The sequence below is a fragment of the Oratosquilla oratoria genome, chromosome 22 (genome assembly GCF_046742065.1).
Source record: "Oratosquilla oratoria isolate Oo_2021 chromosome 22, ASM4674206v1, whole genome shotgun sequence".
NCBI lineage: Eukaryota > Metazoa > Arthropoda > Malacostraca > Stomatopoda > Squillidae > Oratosquilla > Oratosquilla oratoria.
The window spans coordinates 7,808,180-7,832,979 of record NC_134798.1 but is presented as its reverse complement, the minus strand read 5'-3'; the positions used below and the strand labels follow the sequence as shown (position 1 = coordinate 7,832,979).

At 39.7% G+C, this 24,800-nt stretch overlaps 1 protein-coding gene across 7 annotated transcripts in view; it reads right to left on the bottom strand.

Moving 5' to 3' along the window:
• Nucleotides 1–24,800, bottom strand: part of LOC143037418 (oxysterol-binding protein-related protein 11-like) — a 174,189-nt gene that overhangs the window by 100,683 nt on the left and 48,706 nt on the right. For 5 of the 7 annotated variants that reach the window (XM_076205570.1, XM_076205575.1, XM_076205576.1 and 2 more), the window contains exons 2-3: nucleotides 21,721–21,847; nucleotides 21,163–21,297 (exon numbers count right to left, since the gene is read on the bottom strand). In XM_076205570.1, the coding sequence (XP_076061685.1) occupies nucleotides 21,163–21,288 (126 nt within the window). In that variant the 5' untranslated portion in view covers nucleotides 21,289–21,297; nucleotides 21,721–21,847. Of the gene's footprint in view, nucleotides 1–15,880; nucleotides 15,901–16,013; nucleotides 16,103–21,162; nucleotides 21,298–21,720; nucleotides 21,848–24,800 lie in introns of those variants that run through there. The other 2 variants (XM_076205574.1, XM_076205577.1) reach the window with 2 other exon arrangements.

Sequence of the window (24,800 nt, the reverse complement as noted above, 5' to 3'; positions counted from 1 at the left end):
GTCCTCTCCCATCCTTCCTCTACAGACATTCCTCTCTTTTGTAAAACCCCTTTTACCCCATCCATCCATCTCATCCTAGGACGCCCCCTCATATTCACTCCTTCCACCTCCACCTTCCACACTTCTTTTACTAATCTTTCTTCACTCATTCTTTCCATGTGTCCAAACCATCCCAATATTCTTTCATCAACCCTATCTCCCAGCTCCCTTTCCACCCCTGTTCTCCTCATCACCTCCTCATTTCTCACTCTATCTAGCCTAGTAACCCCTATCATACTTCTCAAACATTTCATCTCAAACACATTCAAACTCCTTCTCTCTTCCTCTCTCATGTTCCATGTTTCTGCCCCATACATTGCTGTTGCCACAATCACTCCTTCATATAACTTCCTCTTAGCATCCATTCCCAAATGTCTATTTCTCATTACACTTTTTAACACACCAAGGCATTTACTCGCTTCTCTTAATCTACATTCTACCTCCATCCCCACTCCTCCCTTTCCTGCCACATTTGCACCCAAGTATCTGAAACTATCCACTTCCTCCAGTTTCTCACCCTTAATGCTCACTTCCAGCCTACTGTCACTCTCTCCCCTGGTACATCTCATCACCTTACTTTTGCCCACATTTATCTTCAGCTTCCTTCTTTCACACACCTTCTCAAACTCTGTCACTACCTTCCTCAATCCCTCCTCTGATCCCGCTACAAGTGCAGTGTTGTCAGCAAACAACAGCTGGCTCACCTCCCACTTTTCTCCATTTTCTTTAATCATCTCCAATCCCTGACCCACTACCCTTGCATTCACCTCTCGCATCACCCCATCCATGTAAAGACTGAACAGCCAGGGCGACATAACACACCCCTGACAAAGTCCCACCTTTACCTCAAACCATTCACTCTCTCCATTTCTAATCCTAACGCAAGCTCTACTACTCTTGTAAAAACTCTTGACTGCTCTTAACAGCTTTCCTCCTCTCCCATATATCTGCAGTACCTCCCACAGTACCTTCCTGTCTACCCTGTCGTAAGCCTTTTCCAGATCCATAAAAACCCAAATAACATCCTTACCTTTTCCTATAGCTTTCTCATATATCTGTCTTACCACAAAGATCTGATCTACACATCCCCTACCTGTCCTAAAACCACACTGTTCCTCACCAATTACTCCCTCTGTTCCTCTCCTAATCCTCTCAATCAAGATCCTCCCATAAGCCTCCCCAACTACACTCAACAAGCTGATCCCTCTGTAACTACTACATTCACACTTGTTCCCCTTTCCCTTGTAAAGCGGAACTATACAGGCACTCCTCCAGTCCTCTACCTTCTCTTAAACATTAAATAACCTCACCAGCCAGTACACCATAACTGTACCTCCTTTCTTCAAACTTTCTGCATGGCATCCATCCAACCCAGGTGCCTTACCTGCTCTCATCATCTTAACAGCTGTTTTCACTTCATCCTTCCCTATATCTCCTTCATTATCCTCATCCATCACTCTCATTTTCTTACCGATTCCCACTGCAACTACCTTTCCCTCCCTATCTTCCTTCACATTTAGCAACTCCCTAAAATACTCTGCCCACCTTCCTCTCACTGCCTTCTCTTCCATTATCACCTCTCTATCTGCACCTTTTACCTTTTCTTCTCTACTTGATTCGCCTCCTCTTCCTGTTTTAATTTCCTTCCAAAACATCTTTTTATTACTTTCAAAATTTTCTGTCATACTCTTACCCCATTTCACATCTACTCTCCTCTTTGCTTCCTTTATCTTATGCTTAACTTCCCTTCTCTTTACTTTGTACCTCTCATACGATTCCTTCGTCCTAATTTGTAGCCAATCTATGAATACCTGCTTCTTCTCTTCTACACCCTTCTTTGCTTCCTCATCCCACCACTCACTACCCTTCTTTCTATTTCCTCCCGCCCTCCTTGTTCCACACACCATCTTTGCACACCTTATGACTCCCTCCTTGAACCATCCCCATTCCTCTTCCACTCCTAGTTCTACTCTATCCTTTACTCCCTCTTACTCCTCTCTCAGCTTCTTCTTATACGCATTCTCCTTTTTTTTCTCATTTAAGCAGCTCACTCTAAGTACCTCCCTACCTTCTCCCCTTTTCCTCTTTCTCCACCTATTCTCCACTCTCAATTTACCTTCCACCAGAAAATGATCTGATATTCCCCCACTCTCTCCCTTTAGGACATGTACATCCTTAACTCTTCCTACCATACTCCTGGCCACCACCATATAGTCCATTAATGCTCTATCTACCACCCTTCCATCCACCACCCTCTCCCATGTGTACTTATGCTTGACTTTCTTCCTAAACACTGTATTTGCTATCATCAACTCTCAAGACACATCTGCACCATCATTTCTCCACTACGATTTTTACCTGGAACTCCGTACTTCCTAATCACTCCGTCTATTGGTTCATTTCCTACCCTAGCATTAAGGTCTCCCAATACAACTATACTGACATTTCTTCCTAATCTATGCACTCATTTATATCTACCCAAAAAGCCTCCCTTTCCTCTACACTCTTCTCACTACCAGGCCCATATACACTTACAAAAACCCACATCTCCCTTCCCAGCTTCATCTTCATCCACATCAACCTTGATGAAACCTCCTTCCACTCCACTACACGCTTACTTATCTCTTCACTTACTAGTATAGCCACCCCTTCTCTCCCTCTTCCACTCTTCACTCCTGAGTACCTCCTAGCTACACTCCCAAACTCACACTTGCCCTTCCCTTTCATTTTAGTTTCACTCAAAGCCAGCACATTCTTCTTTCTTCTCACAAACATACTATCTCTTTTGTTTTACTCTCATCTGTACCACATCCACGCACATTAAAAGACCCAAACCTTAGGGTACTGGTTGGAAAACTCCCAGATCCTCTTATGCCTTTATTTTTTTTTAGGAATGTCCCCTTTTGGGACTACAGGTAGCAGGACTCCTAATCCCATCCCCCATCCCGTTTTTTGTCGCCTTTTATGGCTCAAGTAGAAAGACTTGGTGGTAGCATTCTCTTCCCCCACGACAGGGTAGGCGAAAAAAGGAAATGAATATTCAGAGAAATAGCACAGGACAGTAACAAGGGTTTGGGGGACAGCATAACGGAGGGGCAGTCGTAGTATAAAAGTGTCATCATTTCTCTATGAACAGAGTTTTCCTCTACCACAGACAAAATGATGTGTGGCTCTGGTCCATAGGAGTGCCCCATATAGACCCTAAAGTATCAACTGCATGCTACTTTGCCACAATAACATGGAGCCAATACCCCAGACAGGTACAACTGCAAAAAAACATATAATCAAGATGCTGATGCCGGCATCCTCATGTACCCATTCGCACCTCATGATGCCTACACAGGCGTCATCATACCAATGAGGTTAAGGAGTGCTTGCAGACTGTGATTAGAGTTTCTGTCTCCTGTGCAAAGCCCATATTTGCAACTGATTTTTCTTACTGATTTTTACATAAATATACATACATACCAAGGCTTTTTCCCCCTTACAAGGGAGGTAGCCAAAAAGGAAAAGGCATAAAATCATTCCCACCCATACCATCCCTAAATACACTCCACTCCCCTCCACCCTCCCTCTTATCTTAGCACCTCCTGGATGACGGGTCATCCCTGCACCCTGTCCACTGCCCTGGGTCAAAGGCAGTGTCGCAAGACACAGCACATCCACAGCAAGGCCGCTTCATTAAATCGGTGACCCCCCTCTCCGTCCCCCCATGCAGAAAAGAAGACGGGGAGAAACCCCTTCGGGCTGCGTCAAATTTTACATACATACATATACCAAAGGATTTTCCCCCTTACACAGGGGGTAGCCAAAAAGAAAAAGGCATAGAAATCACTCCCACCCATTTCATTTCCCATATATTCCACTCCCCTCCACCCTCCCTCTCATCTTGGTATCTCCTGGATGACGGGTCATCCCTGCATCCTGTCCACTACCCTGGGTCAGAAGACACAGCACATCCACAGCAAGGCCACTTCATAAATTCAGCGACCCCCCCTCTCCGTCCCCTCATGCAGGAAAGGAGAAGACGGGGAGAAATCCCTTCAGGCTGCGTTAAATCTTTTTTTCTCTTACATACTTCCTCACCCCCCCATCCTCTACCCACTCCCCCTCATACATGACATCATCATCCATATACAACCATTCTCCATTCACCCCTGTCTTCTGTCCTCTCCTGTCCTTCCTCAACAGACATTCCCCTCTTCCCCAAAGCCCCCTTCACCCCATCCATCCATCTCATCCTAGGACGTCCCCTCATGTTCATTCCCTCCACATCTGCCTTCCATACCTCTTTTACTAGTCTTTCTTCATTCATTCTTTCCATGTGTCCAAACCATCCTGATTTTTATCATTGCATTTTTCATGAGGGTCATGTATCAAAAGTGATACCTAGAATTATTTAGTTCTTTTCCAAAGGAAGTGACTAACTATTCAGCTTTACTATTGAACTTTTCTTTGGTGCATGGTTGTCTAAAATGACTCTGGCCCAGTCTGGAGACCAGGTACCGGCCCCTTAGGGATGTACCTCCTAGGGAAGGTGGGGAAATTTGTGTCCATTTATCACCCTCAGTTAGTTCTTGTGGAGGATGCTTCCTTCCTGATGGTGGTGGGGAGGGGGTCCTTCTTTCCCTACCATCTCAAACATGCAGTGCAACTTCATGCAAGTTGGGTACTGCAGCATAGTAAATACAAAACAGCAGCAAGGATTACCCAAACCTTCTTGAACAAACTGGAACAATGGCTCAAAAGTAACAGAATGGAAGCTTCACTCCAATAATCACCCATGACATTGCTCACTAAATATATATAATATATATATATATATATATATATATATATATATATATATATATATATATATATATATATATATATATATATATATATACACACACACATATATACACACAAATATATATATATACACACACACACACATATATACACACACACACACACACTTTCAACGAACGGACGGCTTGAAGAACGTTCTGAAGAAAAGTGCAGATTGTGGATCCCAACGCAAAGAGAAGTGCCTTTTTGTATTTGCAGGGTGGGGGGAAATTGCTCGTGGGGTAGTGGGAAAGTAAGGAAAGAGGAGAGGGGGAGGGATTGCTGGGGAAATGGAAGGTAATGAGGAGGTGGAGGAATTGGCCCTGACGGGCCGCCGAAAGGTGGACAAACGACCGCAAGACGAGCTGGATGATGACGACATGTCTAATAGGAATGTGAAGATTAGAGGTATAGATAGGAGCAATACAGTAGAAAGTGATGAGAATATTTTCAAGGGATTTAAAGAGGGTGGGGGGGACACAACCCCCCCCCCCCCCCGACTGACAAGACTAGAAGAGAAGGTCGATAAGATGAACGAGGACTTGGAGCGTAGGTTCGGTAATGTTGACAGTATGATACGAAGAATTGAAAAATTGGAAGAACTAGAGAGGGCGAACAAAAACTTAACTAAGGAAATTGAAGAATTAAAACAACAGTTAAAAGAAGTAAAAGATGAGAATAAAGTCTTAAAGGAGAATAATATGGAGAACAAGGAGGGTTGGAAAAAAATTCATGAAAATAGCAAGGTTGCATTCACTGACATAATCAGACAGCAAATGAATGAACAAACTGAAAACTCAGTTATTAAAGTGATGAGACAGAAGGAGAATATAGTAAGAGATTTAGCAGACAAAAAGAAATGTATAATTATATTAGGAATGGAAGAGAAACATAACCCAGATAGAACCACAAGAATCAAAGAGGAAAATGAAAAAGTAAGCCAATTACTAGAATCAGTTCAGGAAGATGAACCAGAAATTATGAAACAAATCGAAGAGAAATTTAGACTCGGAAAGTATAGCACAGACAAGACCAGACCAATTAAGATTAAATTCAAGTCACAAACAACGGCAGAGAATATCTTATCCAAAACAGGGAAACTAGCAACAAGTGAACAATACAAAAAGATATGGATAAAAAGAGAAATGAATAAAGAGGAAAGAGAGGAAGAAAAGCAGAAAAGACTGGAAGCTAAGGCAAAAAACGAGAACAGAACGGAGTCAGAGAAAGAGAGATTCTATTGGAGAGTAGTGAACATGAAACTAAGGAAGTTCGACATACAAAAGAAAAACATAAGGGAAACAGAGAACACAATGGAAGTGGCAGAAAACTAAGTGTGTCTTACACAAATATAGATGGATTAATAACAGGATTGAATGAGCTGAATGATTATTTGAAAGAAAAAGAACCGGACATAATGGGAATTGTAGAAACAAAATTAAAAGGCCCACTACCACCCAACAGTGTAGGACATGATGCATACAATTATTGGATTAGAAACAGAGAGAAAAAGCAAGGGGGTGGAGTTATGTTCCTGACTAAGAAGGATATAAATGTGAAAGGTGTCATATATGGAAAGAATACAGTAGAGATGATTATGATAGAAGTGGAAGACAGAGATAAGAAGAGCAGAAAATTTGTGATAAATTATGTGCCTCCAAAAACAGCCTCATGGGAGGAGAGTGAACATAAAAGTATGTTAGAGGACACAAAGATAACATTAAATAAAATAATGGAAGATGGAGGAAGAATAGTTATGATGGGCGACTTTAATTGCAAAGAAATCTGCTGGGAAGAAATGACAGTAAAGGGTGGAGATGACTCATGGGGAAACGCTCTACTTGAGATGATTATTGACCACACAATGACACAATGGATACAGGAGAACACTAGGTATAGAAATGAAGAAGAACCATCGAGACTAGACTTATTAATTACATCTGAACCTAGAATAGTGGACAAGATTGAATATAAAACACCAATAGGTAAAAGTGACCACATATTGATTGAACTGGAACTTAATGAAGAAAAATATATCAAAAGAAATGAACAATATAGAAAAGAAAGAATGATGTATGAAAAAACAAACTTTGATAAAATAAGAGAATTCTTTCAACAAGAAAACTGGGAAGAAATATACAAAGAAGAAACATCAGTGGAAAAGAAATGGAATATTTTGAAAATATTTTATAAGGAGTGGAAAAGTATGTCCCAAGACAAAAACAAGAAAAAGAATATGTAAAATGCTGGTACAACAAAAGTTGTAGGGAGTTAAAAGACAAAAGAGACAAAGCCTGGACCAGATGGAAAAAAGACAGAAAACCTGAAAAATGGAAAATATATACCAGTTATAGAAATGAATATGTACAAACATGCAGAGAGGAAAAGAGAAAATATGAAAAAGACGTCATAGAAAAATGTAAAGATCAACCAAAACTATTCTACAGATTTGTAAACAATAAACTGAAAAACAAACAGGACTTGGAGAAATTAAGACAAGGGGGAGTTGAATACACTGAGGAAATGGAAATGGCGGAAATTATGAACAAACATTTTAAATCAGTGTTTACAAGGGAGAACATACAACCTGAAGAGATTGAATGGAAAGAGAAAGTCCCCCCTATAGAAAAAATAGAAGTATCAAAGAATGAAATATTGATACAATTGAGTAATCTTGATGTCAGAAAATCACATGGACCAGATGAAATAGCAAACTGGATTCTGAAAGAATGCAGGAATGAACTGGCAGACAAAATACATAGCATAATAAGCAGTTCCTTGAAAGAAGGAAAAGTTCCAGAAGATTGGAAAAAAGCAAATATAGTACCTATATATAAAGGAGGAAATAAAGAAGAACCTACCAACTATAGACCAGTCTCTCTAACAAGTACAATAGCAAAAATTTGTGAAAGAATTATCGGGAATAGATGGGTAAAATACTTGGAAAAAAACAACGTACTAAATCCAAGGCAATTTGGATTCAGACAAGGACGATCATGCGTCACCAATTTAATATGTTTCTATTCAAGGCTAATAGATATAATACAAGAAAGAGATGGATGGGCTGATTGTGCATTTCTAGACCTAAAAAAAGCTTTTGACAAAGTACCACATAAGAAGTTGCTTAAGAAACTAGAATCTGAAGGAGGAATACAAGGTAAATTACTAAATTGGATGGAAGACTTTTTGCAAGAAAGAAAAATGAGAGTAGTGATAAGAAACCAGCACTCAAAATGGAATGAAGTAATAAGCGGTGTCCCGCAGGGAACAGTCCTGGCCCCAATAATGTTTGCTATATATATTAATGATATGGATGAAGGAATTGAAAGCTATATGAGCTTCTTTGCAGACGATGCAAAACTACTGAAAAGAGTGAAAACTGAAGAAGATTGTGAATCACTACAGAGAGATCTAAATAAAGTACAGGAATGAAGCAAGAAGTGGGAGATGGAGTTCAATACAAAAAAGTGTAGTATAATGGAATTTGGAAAAAGCAAAAACAGAATAACAGGATCATATAATTTGGGAGAAGAGGGAATAAAAAAAGTAGAAAATGAGAAGGACCTGGGAGTCATTGTTATGAATAATATGTCACCTGAAAAACATATAAATAAGATTTTTGGAGAAACTTATAATTTAATAAGAACAATCAAAGTGGCATTTACATACCTGGATGAAGAAATGGTGAGGAAAATCCTAATCACCCTGATAAGACCAAGATTAGAATATGCAGCAACAATATGGTCACCAAGTACAAAAAAATGTATAAAAAAACTTGAAAGAATACAAAGAGCAATTACAAAACTGGCACCAACACTCTCAAAACTATCATATGAAGAGAGACTACAAAAACTTGAACTACAGACACTAGAGCAAAGAAGAGAGAGAGGAGATTTGATAGCTATTTACAGAATCATGAAAGGCATAGAAATTACTGATAGAGAGAATCTGATAAAATGGGATGACAGAAATACAAGAGGACACGGAAAGAAAATAAAAAAAGACAGCTATAGAAGAGATTTGAAAAAGAACAGCTTTCCACACAGAGTAATAGACAGTTGGAACAAGTTAGATGAGAAAGTGGTGTGTGCAAAAACAATACATGAATTTAAAAATTGTTTAGATAAAATGAGAAATGAAGACGGGACCCCACGAGCATAGCTCCCCTTCCCGTAAAATACAACTAGGTAAATACATATATATATATATATACATACATATATACATATACATACATATACATATATATACATATACATACACATATACATATACATATATATATATATATATATATATATATATATACATATATATATACATATACATATATATATATTTATATATATATATATATATATATATATATACATATATACATATATACGGAGGAGAAATAAGGAAGGATGAGGTGAAGGCAGTTGTAAAGATGATGAAAGTAGGTAAGGCACCTGGTCTGGATGGATGCCATGCAGAATGTCTGAAAAAGGGAGGTACAGTGATGGTGGACTGGCTGGTGAGGTTATTCAATGTTTGCTGGAGAGAGGGTAGAGTGCCGGAGGACTGGAGGAGTGCCTGTATAGTTCCTCTTTACAAGGGAAAAGGGGACAAGTGTGAATGTAGTAGTTACAGAGGGATTAGCTTGTTAAGTGTAGTTGGGAAGGCTTATGGGAGGATCTTGATTGAGAGGATTAGGAGAGGAACAGAGGGAGTAATTGGTGCGGAACAGTGTGGATTTAGGATAGGTAGAGGTTGTGTAGATCAGATCTTTGTGGTAAGACAGATATATATGAGAAAGCTATAGGAAAGGGGAAGGATGTTTTTGGGGCCTTTATGGATCTGGAAAAGGCTTATGATAGGGTAGACAGAAAGGCACTGTGGGAGGTCATGCAGATATACATGATAGGAAGAAAGCTTCTGGGAGCTGTCAAGAGTTTTTATGAGAGTAGTAGAGCTTGTGTCAGGATTGGAAATGGAGAGAGTGAGTGGTTCGAGGTAAAGGTGGGACTTCGTCAAGGATGCGTTATGTCACCCTGGCTGTTCAACTTATACATGGATGGGATGGTGCGAGAGGTAAATGCAAGGGTAGTGGGCAAGGAATTGGAGATGGTTAAAGAAAATAGAGAAAAGTGGGAGGTGAGCCAGCTGTTGTTTGCGGACAACACTGCGCTTGTGGCAGGATCAGAGGAGGGATTGAGGAAGTTGGTGGCAGAGTTTGGGAGAGTATGTGATAGAAGAAAGCTGAAGATAAATGTGGGTAAAAGTATGGTGATGAGATGTACAAGGGGTGAAAGTGGCAGTAGACTGGAAGTGAGCATTAAGGGAGAGCGACTGGAGGAAGTGGATAGTTTTAGATACTTGGGTGCAAATGTGGCAGGAAAAGGTGGAGTGAAGGTGGAGGTAGAATGTAGATTGAGAGAAGCAAGTAAATGCCTTGGTGGATTAAAGAGTGTAATGAGGAATAGACATTTGGGAATGGATGCTAAGAGGAGACTGTATGAAGGAGTGATTGTGCCAACAGCACTCTATGGGGCAGAAACATGGAACATAAGAGAAGAGAGAAGGAGTTTGAATGTGTTTGAGATGAGGTGTCTGAGAAGTATGATGGGGGTTACTAGGCTAGATAGAGTGAGAAATGAGGAGGTGAGGAGGAGAACAGGGGTGGAAAAGGAGCTGGGAGATAGGGTTGATGAAAGAATATTAGGATGGTTTGGACACATGGAAAGAATGAGTGAAGAAAGACTGGTAAAAGAGGTATGGAAGGCAGATGTGGAGGGAGTGAACATGAGGGGACGTCCTAGGATGAGGTGGATGGATGGGGTGAAGGGGGCTTTGGGGAAGAGGGGAATGTCTGTTGAGGAAGGACGGGAGAGGACAGAAGACAGGGGTGAATGGAGAATGGTTGTATATGGATGATGTTGTGATTGCATGAGGTGGAATGGGTGGGGGGATGGGGGGTGAGGTAGTATGTGTGAGCAAATTTTGACGCAGCCCGAAGGGATTTCTCCCCGTCCTCTCCTTTTATGCGATGGGGGGGACGGAGAGGGGGGGGTCGCTGATCTAATGAAGCAGCCTTGTTGTGGATGTGCTGTGTCTTGCAACACTGCTTCTGACCCAGGGCAGTGGACAAGGTGCAGGGATGACCCGTCATCCAGGAGGTGCTCAGATAAGAGGGAGGGTGGAGGGGTGTGGAGTGTATTCAGGGATGGAATGGGTGGAAATGATTTTATGCCTTTCCCTTTTTAGCTACTTCCCTTGTAAGGGGCGAAAAAGCCGTGGTATACGTATGTATGTATGTATGTATGTATGTATGTATGTATTTATGTATATATATATATATATATATATATATATATATATATATACACACACACACACACACACTTTCAACGAACGGACGGCTTGACGAACGCTCTGAAGAAAAGTGCAGATTGTGGATACCAACGCAAAGAGAAGTGCCTTTTTGTATTTGCAGGGGGGGGGAAATTGCTCGTGAGGCAGTAGGTAAGTAGGAAAAGAGGAGAAGGGGAGGGATTGCTGGGGAAATGGAAGGAAATGAGGATGTGGAGGACTTGGCCCAGGCAGACGGGCGTAAGGTCAACATGAAACGACCACCGGATGACGAAATGGCAAATAAAAATGTAAAGATTAGAAGTATAGAGAGGAGAAATACAGTAGAAAGTGACGAGAATATGTTCCAGGGATTTAAAGAGGGTGGGGGGGACACAACCCCCCCCCGACTGATAAGACTAGAGGAGAGAGTTGATAAGGTGATCGAGGACTTGGAACGTAAGTTAGGTAATGTAGACTCCATTTTCCAGAGAATTGAAAGATTGGAACAACTAGAGAAGGCTAACAGAAACTTAACTGAAGAAGTAGAGGACCTAAAAAGACAGTTAGGAAATGTAAAGGAGGAGAATGAGAAATTGAAGAAGAATAGTAATGAAAACAGTGAGAAAATAGCTACAGAAGCTAAAAATTGGAGAATAACTCAAGAAGGGAATAAGGTTTCATTCACTGACATAGTCAAACAGCAATTGAAAGAACATAATGAAGACTCAGTTATTAAAGTGATGAGACAGAAGGAGAATATAGTAAGAGAATTAGCTGACAAAAAGAAATGTATAATTATATTAGGAATGGAAGAGAAACATAACCCAGATAGAACCGCAAGAATCAAGGAGGAAAATGAAAGGGTAAGCAGTTTATTAAAATTAGTCCAGGAAGATGAACCAGAAATTATAAAGGAAATTGAGGAAAAATTCAGACTCGGAAAATATAGTACAGATAAGACCAGACCAATTAAGATTAAATTCAGGTCACAAACAACGGCAGAGAAAATTCTATCCAAGACAGGGAAACTAGCAACAAATGATCAATATAAAAAGGTATGGATAAAAAGAGAAATGAATAAGGAGGAAAGAGAGGCAGAAAAGCAGAAAAGAATTGAAGCTAAGGCAAAAAACGAGGAAAGAACGGAGTCAGAGAAAGAGAGATTCTATTGGAGAGTAGTGAACATGAAAATAAAGCAGTTCGACATACTAAAGAAAAACATAAGGGAAACAGAGAACACAATGGAAGTGGCAGAAAACTAAGAGTGTCTTACACAAATATAGATGGATTGATAACAGGATTGAATGAACTGAATGATTATTTGAAAGAAAAAGAACCGGACATAATGGGAATTGTAGAAACAAAATTAAAAGGCCCACTACCACCCAACAGTGTAGGACATGATACATACAATTATTGGATTAGAAACAGAGAGAAAAAACAAGGGGGTGGAGTTATGTTCCTGACAAAGAAGGATATAAACGTGAAAGGTGTCATATATGGAAAGAATACAGTAGAGATGATTATGATAGAAGTGGAAGACCGAGATAAGAAGAGCAGAAAATTTGTGATCAATTATGTGCCTCCGAAAACAGCCTCATGGGAGGAGAGTGAACATAAAAGTATGTTAGAGGACACAAAGATAGCATTAACTAAAATAATGGAAGACGGAGGAAGAATAGTTATGATGGGCGACTTTAATTGCAAAGAAATCTGCTGGGAAGAAATGACAGTAAAGAGTGGTGATGACTCATGGGGAAATGCTCTACTTGAGATGATTACTGACCATTCAATGACACAATGGATACAAGAGAACACTAGGTATAGAAATGAAGAAGAACCATCGAGGCTAGACTTAATAATTACATCTGAACCTAGAATAGTGGACAAGATTGAATATAAAACACCAATAGGTAAAAGTGACCACATATTGATTGAACTGGAACTTAATGAAGAAAAATATATGAAAAGAAATGAACAATATAGAAAAGGAAGAATGATGTATGAAAAAACAAACTTTGATAAAATAAGAGAATTCTTCCAACAAGAAAACTGGGAAGAAATATACAAAGAAGAAACATCAGTGGAAGAGAAATGGAATATTTTGACAAAAATTTACAAAGAAGGAGTGGAAAAGTATGTCCCAAGACAAAAACAAGAAAAAGAATATGTAAAATGCTGGTACAACAAAAGTTGTAGGGAGTTAAAAGACAAAAGAGACAAAGCCTGGACCGGATGGAAAAAAGACAGAAGACCTGAAAAATGGAAAATATATACTGGTTATAGAAATGAATATGTACAAAAGTGCAGAGAGGAAAAAAGAAAATATGAAAAAGATGTTATAGAAAAGTGTAAAGATCAACCAAAACTATTCTACAGATTTGTAAACAATAAACTGAAAAACAAACAAGACTTGGAGAAATTAAGACAAGGAGGAGTTGAATACACTGAGGAAATGGAAATGGCAGAAATTATGAACAAACATTTTAAATCAGTGTTTACAAGGGAAAATATACAACCTGAAGAGATTGAGTGGAAGGAAAAAGTCCCCCCTATGGAAGAAATAGAAGTAACGAAGAATGAAATATTGACACACTTGGGTAATTTTGATGTCAGAAAATCGCATGGGCCAGATGAAATAGCAAACTGGATTCTGAAAGAATGTAGGAATGAACTGGCAGACAAAATACATAGCATAATAAGCAGTTCCTTAAAAGAAGGAAAAGTTCCAGAAGATTGGAAAAAAGCAAATATAGTACCTATATATAAAGGAGGAAATAAAGAAGAACCTACCAACTATAGACCAGTCTCTCTAACAAGTACAATAGCAAAAATATGTGAAAGAATTATCAAAAGTAGATGGGTAAAATACTTGGAAAAAAACAACGTACTAAATCCAAGGCAATTTGGATTCAGACAAGGACGATCATGCGTCACCAATTTAATATGTTTCTATTCAAGACTAATAGATATAATACAAGAAAGAGATGGATGGGCTGATTGTGCATTTCTAGACCTAAAAAAAGCTTTTGACAAAGTACCACATAAGAAGTTGCTTAAGAAATTAGAATATGAAGGAGGAATACAAGGTAAATTGCTAAATTGGATGGAAGACTTTTTGCAAGAAAGAAAAATGAGAGTAGTGATAAGAGATCAGCACTCAAAATGGAATGAAGTAATAAGCGGTGTCCCGCAGGGAACAGTTCTGGCCCCAATAATGTTTGCTATATATATTAATGATATGGATGAAGGAATTGAAAGCTATATGAGCTTCTTTGCAGATGATGCAAAACTACTGAAAAGAGTGAAAACTGAAGAGGATTGTGAATCACTACAGAGAGATCTAAATAAAGTACAAGAATGGAGTAGGAAGTGGGAGATGGAGTTCAATACAAAAAAGTGTAGTATAATGGAATTTGGAAAAAGCAAAAACAGAATAACAGGATCATATAATTTGGGAGAAGAAGGAATAAAAAGAGTAGAAAATGAGAGGGACCTGGGAGTCATTGTTATGAATAATATGTCACCTGAGAAACATATAAATAAGATTTTTGGAGAAACTTATAATTTAATAAGAACAATCAAAGTGGCATTTACATACCTGGATGAAGAAATGGTGAGGAAAATCCTAATCACCCTGATAAGACCAAGATTGGAATATGCAGCAACGATATGGTCACCAAGTACAAAAAAATGTATAAAAAAACTTGAAAGAATACAAAGAGCAATTACTAAACTGGCACCAACACTCTCAAAACTATCATATGAAGAGAGACTACAAAAACTTAAACTACAGACACTAGAGCAAAGAAGAGAGAGAGGAGATTTGATAGCTATTTACAGAATCATGAAAGGCATAGAAATTACTGATAGAGAGAATCTGATAAAATGGGATGACAGAAATACAAGAGGACACGGAAAGAAAATAAAAAAAGACAACTATAGAAGAGATTTGAAAAAGAACAGCTTTCCTCACAGAGCAATAGACAGTTGGAACAAGTTAGATGAGAAAGTGGTGTGTGCAAAAACAATACATGAATTTAAAAATAGTTTAGATAAAATGAGATATGAAGACGGGACCTCACGAGCATAGCTCCCCTTCCCGTAAAATACAACTAGGTAAATACAACTAGGTAAATACACACACACATGATGCATGTTTTTTAAGTAAATACAGTTTTGAAATTCCTCTGTTGTGGCACTGCGGTCGGCACTTGGCAAATGCGCATTGTGTACCGCTATCTCTTGGTTAGCCACAGCTGCCATTATGGAATCATTTAACCATGTTTAAGTTTGTTTGTGAGTATTTGAAATGACTCCAATTGAGAATGCCACCAACCGTGAAATATGCACTGTGATTCGTTTTCTTACTGCTAAAGGTGTGAAAGCAGCTGAAATTCATCATCAGATCAGTGAAGTGTATGGAGAAAATATTATGAGTGATGGTGTGGAAATGGGTGAGAGCTTTTAAAGATGGCCATACAAATGTGCATGATGAGGAACAGTGGACGACCTTCACTCATTACTGATGGTTTGGTGCGGAAAGTTGATGAAAAAGTGAAAGAAAACAGACACTTTATGATTTCGTCGTTATCTGATCAGTTTCCTGAAGTGTCAAGAAGCGTGGTTTATGAAATTGTGACAGAACACTTACACTATCGAAATTTATGCTCACACTGGGTATCAAAAATGCTGACGGAGGTTCACAAAAGCAAACGTTTAGCCAGTTCTTTGACTTTCCTAGAGCGGTATAGCTAGGAAGGTGATCAGTTTTTAAGCCAAATTGTCACAGGCAACAAAACACGCACTTGAAGAAGCATCTGGGTGGTCAGTGCCATGATGATGATGATGTCAAAACAGCTGTGTTGCAGTGGTTCTCTCATCAGGCAGCAGATTTCTACGAGGATGGTATTCAAAAGCTGGTTGTACGATATGATAAGTGCCTTAATATTGGTCATACATACATATACCAAAGGCCTCCTTCCCCCTTACACAGGGGGTAGCCAAAAAGAAAAAGGCACAGAAACCACCCCCACCCATATTCCATCCCCTACATATTCCACCCCTCTCCCTCCCTCTCATCTTGGCACCTCCTGGATGACGGGTCATCCCTGCATCCTGTCCACTGCCCTGGGACAGAAGCAGTGTCACAAGACACAGCACATCCACAGCAAGGCCACTTCATTAATTCGGTGACCGCCCCTCCCCGTCCCCTCATGCAGAAAAGGAGAAGACGGAGAGAAATCCCTTCGGGCTGTGTCAATTTATTTCTCATACATACTTCTTCACACCCTATCCCCCACCAACTCCCCCTCATGCATCACAGCATCATCCATACACAACCCTTCTCCATTCACACCTATCTTCTGTCCTCTCCCGTCCTTCCTCAACAGACATTCCCCTCTTTCCCAATGCCCCTTTTACCCCATCCATCCATCTCATCCTAGGACATCCCCTCATATTCATTCCTTCCACATCTGCCTTCCACACCTCTTTTACTAGTCTTCTTCACTCATTCTTTCCATATGTCCAAACCATTCTAATACTCTTTCATCAACCCTATCTCCCAACTCCTCCTCACCTCCTCATTTCTCACTCTATCTAGCCTAGTAACCCCTATCATACTTCTCAGACATTTCATCTCAAACACATTCAAACTCCTTCTCTCTTCCTCTCTTATGTTCCATGTTTCTGCCCCGTACAGTGCTGTCGGCACAATCACTCCTTCATATAACCTTCTCTTAATGTCCATTCCCAGATGTCTATTTCTCATTACACTTTTTAATACACCAAGGCATTTACTTGCTCCTCTCAATCTACATTCTACACCTCCACCTCCATTACTCCCTTTCCTGCCACATTCACACCCAAGTATCTAAAACTATCCACTTCCTCCTGTCTCTCTCACTTAATACTCACTTCCAGTCTGCTGCCCCTTGTACATCTCATCACCTTACTTTTACCCACATTTATCTTCAACTTTCTTCTTTCGCACACTTTCCCAAACTCTGTCACTAACTTCCTCAATCCCTTCTCCGATCCTGCTACAATCGCAGTGTTGTCCACAAACAACAGCTGGCTTACCTCCCACTTTTCTCCATTTTCTTTAACCATCTCCAATCCCTGACCCACCACCCTTGCATTTACCTCTCACACCACCCCATTCATGTATAAATTGAACAACCAGGGTGACATAACACATCCCTGACGAAGTCCCACCTTTACCTCAAACCACTCACTCTCTCCATTTCTAATCCTGACACACGCTCTACTACTCTCGTAAAAACTCTTGACAGTTCCTAAAAGCTTTCTTCCTATCCCGTATATCTGCAATACCTTCCACAGTGCCTTCCTGTCTACCCTGTCATAAGAATTTTCCAGAAACAAGTGGTGAAGAAATTAAAATTCCAGCTATATGGTTATAACTTTGACAGGGTTAAGGAAATCTAGAAAGAATCACAGGAAGTGCTCAAGAATATCATGCTGGAATACTTTTAAAGATGCATGAATTATAAAAAAAAAAAATATATGGGACTGTTGTATACACAACTAAGGAGACTACTTCAAAGTCAACAATAGAAACTAAGAGGTCAAGTAAATTATCTTCCTGTATTAGTCAAATTACTTGAATTTTTGGGAGGAAAGTATTGTGGAAGCAGTGGAATCAAGATGTTTGAGGACTGCATGAAGTTATCAAATACTATAAAGTAAATAACTATAAGACTTGTGAATGGACTAAAGCATAGTTGGGGCTAGGAGAAAAAATTAACTTAAGGTGGTGTTATACATACATATACCAAGGCTTTTCCCCCTTACAAAAGGGGTAGCCAAAAAGAAAAAGGCATAAAATCATTCCCACCCATTCCATCCCTGAATACACTCCACACCCTCCACCCTCCCTCTTATCTTAGCACCTCCTGGATGATGGGTCATCCCTGCACCTTGTCCACTGCCCTGGGTCAGAAGCAGTGTCGCAAGACACTGCACATCCACAGCAAGGCCGCTTCATTAAATCGGCGACCCCCCCCTCTCCGTCCCCCCATTGCATAAAATGAGAGGACGGGGAGAAATCCCTTCGGGCTGCGTCAAAATTTGCTCACACATACTACTTCACCCCCCATCCCCCTGCCCATTCCACCTCATGCAATCACATCATCATCCATATACAACCATTCTCCATTCACACCCGTCTTCTGTCCTCTCCCGTCCCCCTTCAACAGACATTCCCCTCTTCCCTAAAGCCCCCTTCACCCCATCCATCCACCTCATCCTAGGACGTCCCATCATGTTCACTCCCTCCACATCTGCCTTCCACACCTCTTTTACTAGTCTTTCTTCACTCATTCTTTCCATGTGTGGTGTTATGCTATGAGAATAGCTGAGAGTAGATAGTTTTGCTGGAAGGTTTTGCAGATATATGGGATCAGGGGAAGCTGTTAAGGGCAATTAAGAGTTTATATGAGAGTAGAGCCTTTCTTTGAATTAGAAATGGAGAGAGTGAGTGGTTTGAGGTAAACGTGGGACTGCACCAGGGATGTGTCATGTTGCTATGACTGTTCAATGTGTATATGGATGGGGTGGTGCAGGAGGTAAATGCAAGGGTCATGAGAAAGGGATTGTAGATGATTAAAGAAAATGGAGAAAAGTAGGAGGTGACCCAGTTGTTGTTTGCTGATGACACTGCACTTGTGGCAGGGTCAGAAGGGGATTAAGGGAGTTAGTGATGGAGTTTGGGAAGGTAAATGTGAGTAAAAACAAGGTGATAAGATGTACCAGGGAAGAATAAGGCAACAATTTGGAAGTAAGTTTTAAAGAAGAGAGGCTGGGAGAAGTGGATAGCTTTAGGTACTTGGGGTTGCATGTGGCAGGAAAGGGAGGAGTGGAGGTGGAGGTAGATTGAGAGGAGCAAGTGCCTTGGGGGATTAAAAAGTGCCATGAAAAATAGGCATTTGAGAATGGATTGTGCTGATAGCACTGTACAGGGCAGAGACATGGAATTTAAAAGAGGCAGAGATGAAAAGTTTAAATGTATCTGAGATGAAATGTCTGAGAAGTATGGTAGGGATTACAAGGCTGGATAGAGTGAGAAATGAGGTGAAGAGGAGAGCAGGAGTGGAAAAGGAGAAAGCAGATAGGGTTGATGAAAGAGTATTAGGATGGTTTGAACATATGAAAAGGATGAGTGAAGAAAGATTAGTATAAGAGGTGTGGAAGGCAGTGGTGGATGGAATGAACATGAAGGGGGAACAGAAGATGAGATGGATAGATGGGGTGGAAGGCACATTAAGCAAGAGGGGCATGTCTGTTAAGAAAGGAAGGAAAAAAGCAAGAGATAGGGGTGAGTGGAGAATGGCTGTGTATAGATGATACTGTGATGCAAGGGAGTGGTTATGTGTGAATGATATTTTGACACAGCATGTAGAAGGCGGAGGTGGAAGGAGTGAATATGAGGGGGCGTCCTAGGATGAGATGGATGGATGGGGTGAAAGGGGCTTTACAAAAGAGAGGAATGTCTGTAGAGGAAGGACGGGAGAGGACAGGAGATAGGGGTGAATGAAGAAGGGTTGTGTATAGATGAGGCTGTGATGCATGAGGGGGAGTGGGTGGGGGATGGGGGGTGAGGAAGTATGTATGAGAAAAAATTTGACGCAGCCCAAAGGGATTTCTCCCCGTCTTCTCCTTTTCTGCATGAGGGGGGGTTGCCGAATTTATGATGCGGCTTTGCTGTGGATGTGCTGTGTCTTGCGACACTGCTTCTGACCCAGGGCAGTGGACAGGATGCAGGGATGACCGGTCATCCAGGAGGTGCCGAGATAAGAGGGAGGAGGGTGGAGGGGAGTGGAATATATGGGAAATGAAATGGGTGGGAGTGATTTCTATGGCTTTTTCTTTTTGGCTATCCCCCGTGTAAGGGGAAAAAAGCCTTTGGTATATGTATGTATAAGGGGGCAGAGAGTGGAGATCAACAATAAGTGAAGCAGCTTTACTGTGGATGTGCTACATCTTGCTGCACTGCTTCTGACCCAGGGCAGTGGACGGGATACAGGGATGACCTGTCATCCATGAGAAGCTCAGTGAGAGGGAGCAAAGGGTGGTGGATGGAAGTGGAATGGGTGGGGATGAAATGGGTGAGATTGGGTATATACCTTCTCACTTTGGCTACCTTCATAATAAGGCAGGAAAAGTCATTGGTATATAGATAGATATCTTTGAAGGTGCGAGGGGAAGACCAAGGAAAGAGAAAGTGGATAAGGTGAATGAAGCTATAAAAGATCAGTCAGGATGGTGAACAGAAGAAAATGTGGATAGATGACAGAGCCAGCAGGAGAAAAATGAACAAACTGAGTTAATCTATAACATGAGAGGACATTGGGGACAGAGATATTACTGGTAGGGAAGAAATGAGGTGCAATTTTCATGTGGTTTAAGCAGGAAGGGGTGAAAGAGACAAGTGTGATAAGAATGAAGGGGGTGAGGATATTTTTCCCTTATTCAGCCATCTTGATTCATAAATAATGGTAAACAAGATGTGAAAAAAAAAAAAATTATACTCCATATAAGTCACTTTTTTGTATTCTATATATCTATCTTTTGAGGGGGGCACAAAAAATGCCTCTTTCAAAGTGTTTAACCCAATAAAAAGTATCAATGTACTTGATTTCATTCTAGCTAATGACAAATTTCATTCAGCTGGGATATACCTTCATTCTTCTACATGGTTAAGACTATAATAATTAACCCATACAAAGTTTCAGTATGGCCAATTCCAGATGATTTTAATCTGCCAAGAGAAACTTCCACACCACAACAGGAAGCCTATCTGAGAAGTGTTGCTGCACTTAACCATTTCATTCTACAAAATGTTATATAATTCTCTTTGTATGAGACAACCCTTACCTATTCAGTGGCTTCATGTAAGATCCAATAATTATGAGCACATTCAAGAATAACACTAACCAGGTAATATTCCAGTCGACCTGTTTCAGGCTGCAGAAAGAACCATCGCCCCTGCCAGCCCTTAACTACATTAGTGAACTTGATCAATTGGCCTTCATAAGGTTGACATAGGCGTCCGTCCATCATCTCAAGATCCTGCAGAGTAAATGCATTATTGAAGAAAAAATGACACTTGAAATCTTAGAATAAAATCTAAAATAACAAAACTGAAAAGAAAGTGACGCAGTTTAAAGACCAAATGTCTACGTTACTGGTTTTATTCTTCTTCAAGATTATACACTTGTTCTGGCAATTATAAAAAATTTAGATATTAATGATAATCCATCAAAACGGAAAAAAAATTGTATTGCAGAAAATTATTTACTCATAAAATGCAATATGCTCTGAAAAATAACCTGACAATGAAGTCAAGTCTTAAAAAGCCAAGCTTTAGATCTATTAATTAAAAAATATTTGACAAACCATAATAAAATTTATGGAACACTAAAGCATGATCAGCATCCATCAAAACTTCATGAATGCCCTCTATATGAAAATCAAGTGTAAATCACATTGTACCTCTACTGTGAAGCAAGATCTATGTGTGCTACTCTGGTCCTTAAAGCAGCTTGCGTAACACGTCACTGCCCAACAAATGGAACCTGGGCCTTGACACAGCTATTATGATGTAAACTCGTCTGTAGAGCTGGAAAAAAAAAATTAAACTATATAAAAAATACTAGTAACTACTGCCTCAAGCTTCCCTAATTGGAAACCTGTTGCCCCACAGCAATGAAAGGCTAGAAAAAATGGTACTACCATCTTTGAAAGACCAAAGATAATGAGGCCATTTTATTGAAGTTTTTTGGGCCCTAAAAGGTGAGAAGTTAGACAGAGATGATCTCTTGGCATGGGGCAGGAGAACCTCAGGAGGATATAATCACAAGCTTCAATATATATATATATATATATATATATATATATATATATATATATATATATATATATATATATATATATATATATATATATCCTCAAAGTTATCAAGAAATAGTTTTACATACAGATGGAATGGCCTAAAAGTTTATACAGTGCAGACAAATACCAGATGAACTTAAAGTAAGGTATGATAAATGGAATTCATGAGATGGGACCTTACAACTATAGCTGTTCTCATGCATCACAATTGGGTAAATACGATTAGATAATTACAGCAGCTGGCAATGATACTTAGGCCTTACAATAGAGCTCTCTGGAAAGAAACTGAACTGTAGTCTATATTGTATTAGTGCGGGATTTTCTGTCACTATCTTGTCATAATACAATTAAGGGACCAGTGGTTGTCAGCTCTCCTAAAATAAAAAGGTGGAGGAAATACCTACAACAGAGGTATCTTGGGCCTGGTTCACAGGCATTGTCAGGTGACAATAATGTTGAGGGGTTTTGAATGTGGGCAGCTACTACACAATTGTTTCTTGTGTCCATCTTGTAAGATCATCATTTGATCCCTAAAATAATATTTGTAACTATGAAAAAGTTATAAGGGGAAAGAAGCCTAATGACATATAGAGACAAGAAACATGTGTGAAGCTATTTAACATCAAAATATAAAATGGATGTTGTGTGTCATTTCTAAACCCAAATAAAATTAATACAAGATTTGTTTAATAATGATATTGTTGGACCAATAAAAGCTCCAAATGTTCATAAGCTATTTCAACAAGAATATACTAGATTATATGACTTTCTAGTGATAGATCATTCCTGATTAAAATCCCTGAATCACTTTCCTCCTTTGACTATTTATCATTGTTGTTTTTTTTCTCTCTCTCTCTCTTTGGCATAGTTACACAGTTCATCTACCACTACTGGATCCATTCATGAACTTTATCTAGGTCTTCCAGCATCAGTTTACAATCTCCTTCATCTTTCAATTTCAAGTTTGTAGAGGCCTTCTATATTCTCTACCTTCATGGCACTTTGTCGAATACCTTTTCCAGATCCACCTATACACAAACCACCTATCTCTTTCATGAGCATATCAACCACTCTTAAATAAAAATTTAGCTTGTTGACTTCACAAAACTTTCCTTTTCCAAATCCAAATTGTCAACCATCTTTCCTTTCTCCTTCAAGTATTTCATCCATCTCTTACAATTTTTTTCATACTTGTAAATAAGTACATGCATTACTGTGCTGTGCTAATTGAACCAAATTCACTTTTTTAGACAATTTTACACTGCCTGCTACATAAATAATAGCACAAAGTGGTTGTAAAAACCAGTGGTCCTAAGTTATATGGGACAAGTTGATGGCTCCTAGTATAACTGGATAAGAAAAAATGAATAAAAATAATCTCACCTTGTATTTGACAAACAGGAAACCCAGTCTCGCAGTACATGCATACTATACATATATCAAAAGCCCTTTTCCCCTTTACAAGAGAAGTGGTTGCGTCAAAGCACACACACACACCCTACACACATCCAAAACCCTTTGTTGTCCCTCCCATCATAGTACCTCATGGATATGAAGCACTATTATGTTGAATGGTACTACTTCCATAGCGGGGCTTGACAACTGGAGTTGGTTTATCCCCACTTCTTAATTATATAATGAACCCCACCCTCCTCTTCCTTATCCACTAAAAGAATTTTATGCAGCAAACCAGAAAATCATCCCTAATCATCCCTTCAGACAATGAACTTGCTTTTATTCATTTACAACTATTATCCATTCATCCCTACCTTCTGTACTCTCTCTTGCTTGAAAAAACATTCCTTTCATATTCAATAACCCTTCACTCCACCTATCCACCTCTTTTTGGTCTTTCACTCAAGTTCCCTCCAACCACTTCTGCTTTCCACACTCTTTTTTGTAGTCTTTCCTCACTCATTCTTTCCATGTGCCTTAACAACCTTAGCACTTTTTGAGCAACTCCGCTCTTTCCACATCCCAACCTCTACCTCACTCCCATTTTTTTTTATTATATTCATCCTTGCAACAACTGCCATACTTCTTAAACATTTCATCTAACGCACACTTAGTCTTACTTTTCTGTCTCCATATTCCAAGTCCCCCACCCTCTCCAACACAGCACTGTGGGTGCAAACTCCTGTTTGCATTCATACACAGATAACTATTTCTAACATGTTTTCAATCCCCCCAAACATTAACGTACTCTATAATTCACCACCTCCAATCCCTGCTATGTGTGACCCCAAATATTTAAGCCTCTCCACTCCATCCAGCCTTTCACCCTTTAAACTCATCTCCAACCCACCACCACCATCACCCCTTGCACAATATATCTAATAACCTTACTTTACCCACATTTATTTTCATTGTGTCTTTAGAATATGCCTGGCCACAGATTCAAACAGCCCCAAATGCAATCACCACACAGAGGACATAGAATACAGGAAAGAGATGGCTGGGCAGATTGTGCCTTCCTGGACCTACAAAAGGCTTTCGACAAAGTACCACACAAAAAACTATTAAGAAAAATCAAATTAATAGGTGGAATACAAGGAAAATTATTGGAATGGATGAGAGACTTCTTGAAAGGAAGAAAAATGAGTGATAGAGAAAAGAACTCAAAATGGGTAGACATGATAAGTGGAGTACCCCAAGGCTCTGTATTGGCTCTGATAATGTTT